We start from the raw sequence: 8,616 nt of genomic DNA, 5'->3' as shown, positions 1-8,616 counted from the left end.
AGACTCCGTCTCAAAAAAAAAAAAAAAAAAGTTCTAGGCCAGGCGCAGTGGCTCACGCCTGTAATCCCAGCACTTTGGGAGGCCGAGATGGGCAGCTCACTTAACATTGGCAGTTTGAGATCAGCTGACCAACATGGAGAAACCCCATCTCTACTAAAAATACAAAATTGGCCAGGCGTGGTGCCACATGCCTGTAATCCCAGCTACTTGGGAGACTGAGGCAGGAGAATTGCTTGAACCCGACAGGCGGTGGTTGTGGTGAGCCAAGATCATGCCATTGCACTCTAGTCTGGGCAACAAGAGCGAAACTTCATCTCAAAAAAAAAAACAGTTCTTAGGTGATTCTAATAAGCTGGGTATGGGAATCACTACATCAGGGAGTACTTACTCACTTAATTAGAAGTTGCATCACAGGATTCCTTTAAACAACTAGATCCTCTGCTCCATGCATTTAATATAGGATTTTTAGAATCTGGATTATCAAAATTAATCAATATACCATTTATCAAGAACATATCTTCTCTATTAAGCAAAGTCCTTTAGGAGGGACCACATTAAAGAGGATTATAGGAAGATAACGACTATCCACTAAGGAACCCAGTTACCTCATATTTTCTATAGTTCACCAGCAAAGCCAAGAGGACGACAGCATCATACCCATGCTCCCTACGGCTTGGGGGATGGGAAAGTATCTGTAACAAGAACCAAAAATGCATGAGACTGCTAACTCCTGGTTCCTGGGAACACAGAGAAAACCTGAAGAGGTGGTTTACCCCAAAGAGAGGAGGTAACAAGGGAACTGACCTACCTGTAAAATTGCTTCAAATATGCTGTTGATCATTACATACTCGAGAATAGTGTTCTGGCTGATGTTATCCGTCACCTGAATGTAATAAAAGGCTTTTTAAAGTCTGTACTGACGTATTCTGATATCTCATGTAAACTCCTCCCCTAGCATCTAAGAGAAACAGAAATATTAAAATATTTCTACTAGATAACTTAGCAGACCTTTCACAAGTGCCCCTTAAGTCATGAAAGCCTGAATAGACAGATATAAGGGTAGGAAATCAGCGAGTTAAAATTTCCTAAGTCTTTGAACTCCTCATTGTTTCTCTCATATCCTCACACATGCATTTGCTTAACAGTTTCTTGGGTTTCATTCCTCAAGTGCATAGGAAGAGGTTTATGAATGCAGAAGTCTTCAAGAGGTGGCAGGGAAAGGGACCCTCCTAAAGTAAATAATCAACACCCTACCCTCCTTCCACTAGAAAGTACAGGCAGCCTACAGTTATAAAATCAAAGCTACCTGAGCGCAGTGGCTCACGCCTGTAATCCCAGCAATTAGGGAGGCTGAAGTGGGTGGATCACAAGGTCAGGAGTTCAAGACCAGCCTGGCCAACATGGTGAAACCCCATCTCTACTAAAAATACAAAAATTAGCCAGGCGTGGTTGTACCTGCCTGTAATCCCAGCTTCTTGGGAGGCTGAGGCAGGAGAATTGCTCACACCCGGGAGGTAGAGGTTGCAGTGAGCCGAGATCACGCCATTGCACTCTCCGGCCTGGGCGACAGAGCAAGACTCCGCCTCAAAAAATAAATAAATAAAAGCCAAAACAAATAAAAATACTCAGAATCAGCCAGGCACAGTGGCTCACAGCTGTAATCCCAGCACTTTGGGAGGCCAAGGCAGGTGGATCACCTAAGGTCAGGAGTTTGAGCGGATGGATCACCTAAGGTCAGGAGTTCGAGATCAGGCTGGCCAACATGGCGAAACCCCATCTCTACTAAAAATACAGAAAAAAAACAAATTTGGTTGGACTTGGTGGCACATGCCTGTAATTCCAGCTATTTGGGAGGCTGAGGCAGAATTGCTTGAACCCAGGAGGCAGAGGTTGCAGTGAGCCAAGATCACGCCATTGCATTCCAGCCTGGGCAACAGAGCAAGACTCTGTCTCAAAAAAAAAAAAAGGCTCAGAATCACAAGAACTATTTCCAAATGAGACCTGATGAGGACAAGTCTGACAATCCAGAAGATAGTAGTTCTCCTGAAATGAAACTTCTAAAGTAAAATATCACATAGGCTGCAGGCTAAAAATGCCAGTAGTTGCTCCAAAGAGGAAGCAAAAGACCATGCAGCTAACTTCCTATACATCCAGACACAAGGGAGTGATGTAACACCCTCGTTGAGAATATTTTTTCTCTTTTTCCTTCTATCTGTGGGCTCAAGTATTCAAACAGGATTGCCCCCCTTGTCAATTAATACCCTTGACAAACATAGGTCACTTACAGTCACTAAGCAAAGGAGAAGTTTCAGACATAAACTCTTCAGACTTTCAGAACCTTCTGCACAAAGCAATGAATCCAAACTCTCCATCAAGTTCTGAGAAAGAGAACCAATAAGTATTAAACCATACCAGACAACACTGCACCTTTGTCTAACTCTGGATTATGTTATACAGGAGTAATGTGAATAACACACAATGAAGCAAACATATCATTTCCTTAGGCCTAGGCCTTACAAGATTAGATAAAGAAAAGGAGAACTTTTTCTCAGGCTGGGGTTGCTAAGAAAGAAAAATAGGCACACTTCAAAATCTACCTTTAGTGAGAAAAATGCTTTAGAACAATTGCACAAGACAGTAAAGAAGTCACTGTTCTACTAAACGAATGAATGTTTGCAGTCTGTCATCCCCATACAAACCTTTAGATTACAATGAAGCAAATAAAAAAAGGGAAACCTAATGGTTAAATAACTGTACATGTTTCTTTTTTTTTTTTTTTTTTGAGACAGAGTTTTACTCTCTCAGCCAGGCTGGAGGCAAGGCATGTTCATAGCACACTGCAACCTCAAACTCCTGGGATCAAGCTATCCTCCCACCTCAGCCACCCAAATAGCTAGGACCACAGATGTGCGCCACCACACCTGGGTATTTTTTTTCTTTTTCTTTATAGAGACAAGGTCTCACCATGTTGCCCAGGGTGGTCTCAAACTCCTGGGCTCAAGTGATCCTCCTGCTTCAGCCTCCCAAAGGGTTGGCATTGCAGGTGTGAACCACTATGCCTGGCAAGTTTCATTATTTAGTAAAGAAAGCATAACATTTGATTCAGGCACACTGAATAAATGAAAAAGAAACAGTATCATTACAGGCTATCACTAGCTATATACACTATCCAACAAAGCTAACTTGTGTCCATCATGGTCTCCACTTGGCAATGCAACTGGAATTTATCACTTGCACTAAAAGCCAGCTGACAGACCCAAACTAATCAAAAGATGAAATGCTTATATACTACAATAAAGGGAAGATGAAAATAAATATTCTACATTAAATGAGGGAGGACAATGGATGGAGAATAAGGATTTAAGCGTGCTGGAAGGCCAAGGTAAGCTGCTTCAGTTCAATTCAATAAATACGTGAGCATCTACTCTGTGCTGAATATTGTGCTTTAAAAGAATATAGGAAGACCATGACCCTTGCTCTCAAGGTGCTTTTAGTCTAATGGGAGAGAAAAACAAGCCAACAGTTTCAATTCAGTGGTTACTATGACCGAAATATACATAGAGGAATGGAATTTGCTCTAAAGTCACCTATTCCAGGACCCCTTGGGAGTGAGTTATATTTGGAAAATTCAATAGGAATTGGGGAGGAAAGGAATTCCAGACAGGTACTAGCATCATCAAAGACACATAAGGAAAGAAATGGCCCTGGTGTGGGGCTGGAATAAAAGTAGTTTGGTTTTAAGGGAGTATAAAGAATGACGCACAGTGGTGAGATATAAGACTGGTCAGTGAAACCCCGTCTCTACTAAAAATACAAAAAAAATTAGCCAGGCGTGGTGGCGGGCGCCTGTATTCCGAGCTTCTCGGGAGGCTGAGGCAGGAGAATGGCGTGAACCCAAGAGGTGGTGGAGCTTGCAGTGAGCGGAGATCACGCCACTGCACTCCAGCCTGAGCAACAGAGTGAGAATTCCGTCTCAAAAAAAAAAAAAAAAAAGACTAGAAAAGTAAATATGGTGCAGATTATGAAAGTTTTATAAGTCTAACTAGGGAGTTTGGTCTTCACCCTGTTAGTGACAGGAGACTAAGGAAGGATTTTAAGCAGGAAAAATGAGTGTAAGATATACACACTAATACCACACACTTGTGGTGTCAATGTGGATGATGGATTTAAAGATGGTAAGCTTGAAACGATGGAGACTAATAAGTACTAATTATCAATTTCCTGAGACAGTTGCCATGTCTTATTTGCCTCTTGTATCCTCACTGCCTACCACAGTACCTGGCATATAGGGGCCCAACAAATATTTGTCAAAAGAATGAATGGGCCAGGCACAGTGGCTCACGCCTGTAATCCCAGCACTTTGGGAGGCCAAGGTGGGCAGATCACCTGAGGTCAGGAGTTCGAGACCAGCCTGGCCAACATGGTGAAACCCTGTCTCTACTACAAATACAAAAATTAGCTGGGTGTGGTAGTGCATGCCTGTAATCGCAGCTACTGAGGTGGCTGAAGCAAGAGAATCACTTGAACCCGGGACAGAGAGGTTGCAGTGAGCCGGGATTGCACCACTGGACTCCAGCCTAGGTGACAGAGTGAGATTCCGTCTCAAAAAAACAAAAAACAACGAATGAAGACATCACTGTAATAGTTCTGGTGACAGAAAGAATAACAGAGATGGTGGGAACAGAAGAAGACAAGGATGAGGAATATGAACTGAGGTAAAATTAGCTGAACTTGGTGATCATCTGGAGATAAAAGATGAGGGGACTTCTCATCTTTCATCTCCAGATGATCACCAAGTTCAGCCTGGGGCCTGTGAAGACAGCTGCCCCCATTCTGAAAGGGAATGAATGAGGAAGAAGAGATGCAGGAGAAACAGTGAGCTCCATTTTGGATATATCAAGCAAGAAGTACTTACGGGATGTGTCAGTGAGTACATTCAGCAAGTACCTGCAGAGTATACAACTCTGAGATCATGAAAAGAAGTTAAGGCTAAAGACAGAGACTTAGCAGTCACCAACATACAAGCAGTAGTTAGAACTATGAGAATGAGGAGCTATCTGGGATTTTACCACGACATATATATGAACTGTAAAAGGCCAGAATTTAAAAATACCTCTAAGTATTAAACCTTTGTATATTCATAATTATATATTAATAACTTTTTTTGTAACCTAATCATTATAAGGATTCTCTGGTATACAGATTTATTTTAAATTTAATGAGTGACAGAAGACTGTTCTTCAAAGTTCAAACAACATTTATACAATATAGTGTCCAGGCTGGGCACAGTGGCTCACGCCTGTAATCCCAGCACTTTGGGAGGCCAAGGCAGGCGGACCACGAGGTCAGGAGATGGAGACCATCCTGGCTAACACAGTGAAACCCCATCTCTACTAAAAATACAAAAAAATTAGCCAGGTGTGATGGCGGGCGCCTGTAGTTCCAGCTACTCGGGAGGCTGAGGTAGGAGAATGATGTGAACCCAGGAGGCAGAGCTTGCAGTGAGCCGAGATTGTGCCGCTGCACTCCAGCATGGGCGATGAGCGAGACTCCATCTCAAAAAAAAAATATATATATATAGTGTACAACACTGCAAATCATATATCTGATAAGGGACATATTCAGAATACGTAAAGAACTCTTATAACTCGGCCGGGCGCGGTGGCTCAAGCCTGTAATCCCAGCACTTTGGGAGGCCGAGACGGGTGGATCACGAGGTCAGGAGATCGAGACCATCCTGGCTAACATGGTGAAACCTCGTCTCTACTAAAAAATACAAAAAAACTAGCCGGGCGAGGTGGCGGGCGCCTGTAGTCCCAGCTACTCGGGAGGCTGAGGCAGGAGAATGGCGTAAACCCGGGAGGCGGAGTTTGCAGTGAGCTGAGATCCGGCCACTGTACTCCAGCCTGGGCAACAGAGCGAGACTCCATCTCAAAAAAAAAAAAAGAACTCTTATAACTCAACAATAAAAGACACCCCAATCTAGAAATGGGCAAAGGATATGAAAGACATTTTTCCAAAAAAAAAGTAAAGACAGACAAAAACAACTGTTGACATAATGTGGAGAAACTTGAACCCTCATACATTGCTAGTGAAATTGTAAAACGGAACAGCCACTATGGAAAAATGGTTTGATAGTTCCTAAAATGTCAAATATAGAGTTACCATGTGACCCAGCAATCCTACACCTAGGTATATGCCCAAGAGAATTTAAAACATATGTGTGGCCTGAGTGCAGTGGGTCATGCTTATAATTTCAGCACTTTGGAAGGCTGAGGCAGGAGGATGACTTGAGGCGAGGAGTTCAAGACCAGCTGGGGCAACACAGCAAGACCTCATCTCACAAATAAATAAGAGCACACATCCATACAGAAACTTATACATGAACGTTCATAGCAGCATTATTCCTAATAGCCAAAATGTTGAAAGGACCCAAATATCTATCAACTGAGGAATGGATAGACAAAATATAGTGAGTATCTCCATCCAAAGGAATATTATTAGACAATAAAAAGGAATGAAATACTGATACATCCTCTAATATGGATGAGCCACAAAAACATTATGTGAAGTAAATGCCAGACTCAAAAGGCCACATATGATATGACTCCATTTATATGAGGTGTCCAGAATAGCTAAACCCATTGAGACATAAAGCAGATTAATGCTTGCGAAGGGTTGAGAAGAGTGGAGAATTGGGAAATGACTGCTAATGGGTATAGGTTTTCTTTCTAGGGTGATGAAAATGTTCTGAAATTAATAGTGATGATAATTGTAGAATTCTGTGAATATACTAAAATCCACTGGATTGTACACTTTATTTATTTTCTTCTTTTTGAGACAGGGTCTTGCTCTGTTGCCCAGGCTGGAGGGCAGTGGCATGATCTCGACTCACTGCAACCTCTACCTCCCATGTTCGAGCAATCCTACCACTTCAGCCTCCCCCAACTAGCTGGGACTTACAGGGACGTGCCACCATACCCAGCTAATTTCTGTATTTTTTGTAAAGACTAGGTTTTGCCATGTTGCCCACACTGTTCTCAAACTCCTGAGCTCAAGTGATCCACCTGCCCTGGCCTCCCAAAGCACTTGGATTACAGGCATGAGCCATGGCGCCTGGTCAGACTGTACAATCTAAAAGGGTGGATGTATCCTATATGAATCTTAAGGCTGTTATTTTAAAAAGATAGTGTCAAACAGCAGAAATAAAAATTCTGATAAAATCAAAGTAATTGTGTTAAATAAGCTTAAAGTTTAGAATTCAAGTTAGCCTTATATGTTAATTTGTAATATTTTATTTAAATTCATAAATGTTCTTAAGAATGTATGATCATATGATGATACGAGTAACAAAATAAACTATTCAGTCTTTATCCTGCAGGGAAAGAATACCTCCATTCAAATTTGAGTTGAAAATTTTCCTTTATTCAGACAAAGCAAATCTGTTAAATAAAAATATCCAAATGCAAGGCCAAATTCAATCATCTGTGTCTTTCTGAGTCTAAATCTTTGAGTACATTTGTCTGTTGAGTGTCCATGAACAGCTGTCAGAAGCTGCCATCCATAGGCACATCTGCAGCTTATGCCTCACCTTCATGCACAGCTCCGCCTTGTCAAAACCCATCAGCATGTTGATAATGTCAAACCCAGAGGTAGACTTATTCTTTTGATGGACTCCTCGAATGAGTGCGCACAGGGTCTGCAGAAATGAGACAAAGAATTCTTTCTGGAGAGGAAGTCTCAAAACTAGAAGGACACTGGGTCTGCAGACTCACATTGCAGCCTCATCCTTACACAGCTGACATTCAATACATTCAATTTCTCTGAGCTCTGAGCTCCAAAACACGGTCTGAGTTTTTGTGGGGTTTTCTGTTTGGTTCGGGTTGTTTTTTTTTTTTTTGAGACAAGGCCTCACTCTTCACCGAGGCTGTAGTGCAGTGGCAAAATCACTGACCTCCTGGGCTCAGGTGATCCTCCCACCTCAGCCTTCCAAGTAGCTGAGACGACAGGTGTGCTCCACCATACCCAGTTAATTTTTTTATTTTTTTGTAGAGACAGGGTCTCACCATATTGCCCAGACTGGTCTCCAACACCAGGGCTCCAGTGATCCTCCTGCCTCAGCTTCCCAAAGTTCTGGAATTAGAAATGTGAGCCACTGCGCCCAGCCCAGTCTGAGTCTCAACATGTGCAAAATCCAGCAAATAAAAGAGGAACAGTAACTGAGACTACTGTCATCCTCATTTTTTATTTTCTTGTCATCTTGTTTTTAAAAATTATAAGGCAGACAGGGAGGTGATATTCAAAGATTAAAAATAGTTCTTGAGGCCGGGCGTGGTGGCTCAAGCCTGTAATCCAGCACTTTGGGGGCCGAGACGGGCGGATCACGAGGTCAAGAGATTGAGACCATCCTGGCTAACACGGTGAAACCCCGTCTCTACTAAAAAAATACAAGAAACTGGCCGGGTGCGGTGGCTCAAGCTTGTAATCCCAGCACTTTGGGAGGCCGAGACGGGCGGATCACGTGGTCAGGAGATCGAGACCATCCTGGCTAACATGGTGAAACCCCGTCTCTACTAAAAAATACAAAAATCTAGCCGGGCGAGGTGGTGGGCGCCT

At 42.7% G+C, this 8,616-nt stretch overlaps 1 protein-coding gene across 1 annotated transcript in view; it reads right to left on the bottom strand.

The window, feature by feature from the left end:
• LOC105507115 (chromosome unknown open reading frame, human C10orf76) overlaps positions 1-8,616 on the bottom strand; it is a 218,950-nt gene that overhangs the window by 192,332 nt on the left and 18,002 nt on the right. The window contains exons 4-7 of the mRNA XM_011935493.1: positions 7,592-7,699; positions 2,286-2,378; positions 809-883; positions 606-692 (exon numbers count right to left, since the gene is read on the bottom strand). Of these exons, the coding sequence (XP_011790883.1) occupies positions 606-692; positions 809-883; positions 2,286-2,378; positions 7,592-7,699 (363 nt within the window). The remainder of the gene's footprint in view (positions 1-605; positions 693-808; positions 884-2,285; positions 2,379-7,591; positions 7,700-8,616) is intronic.

The sequence above is a fragment of the Colobus angolensis genome, unplaced genomic scaffold (assembly GCF_000951035.1).
Source record: "Colobus angolensis palliatus isolate OR3802 unplaced genomic scaffold, Cang.pa_1.0 Scaffold144, whole genome shotgun sequence".
NCBI classification, from domain to species: domain Eukaryota; kingdom Metazoa; phylum Chordata; class Mammalia; order Primates; family Cercopithecidae; genus Colobus; species Colobus angolensis.
This window is presented reverse-complemented; position numbering and strand designations above follow the sequence as displayed.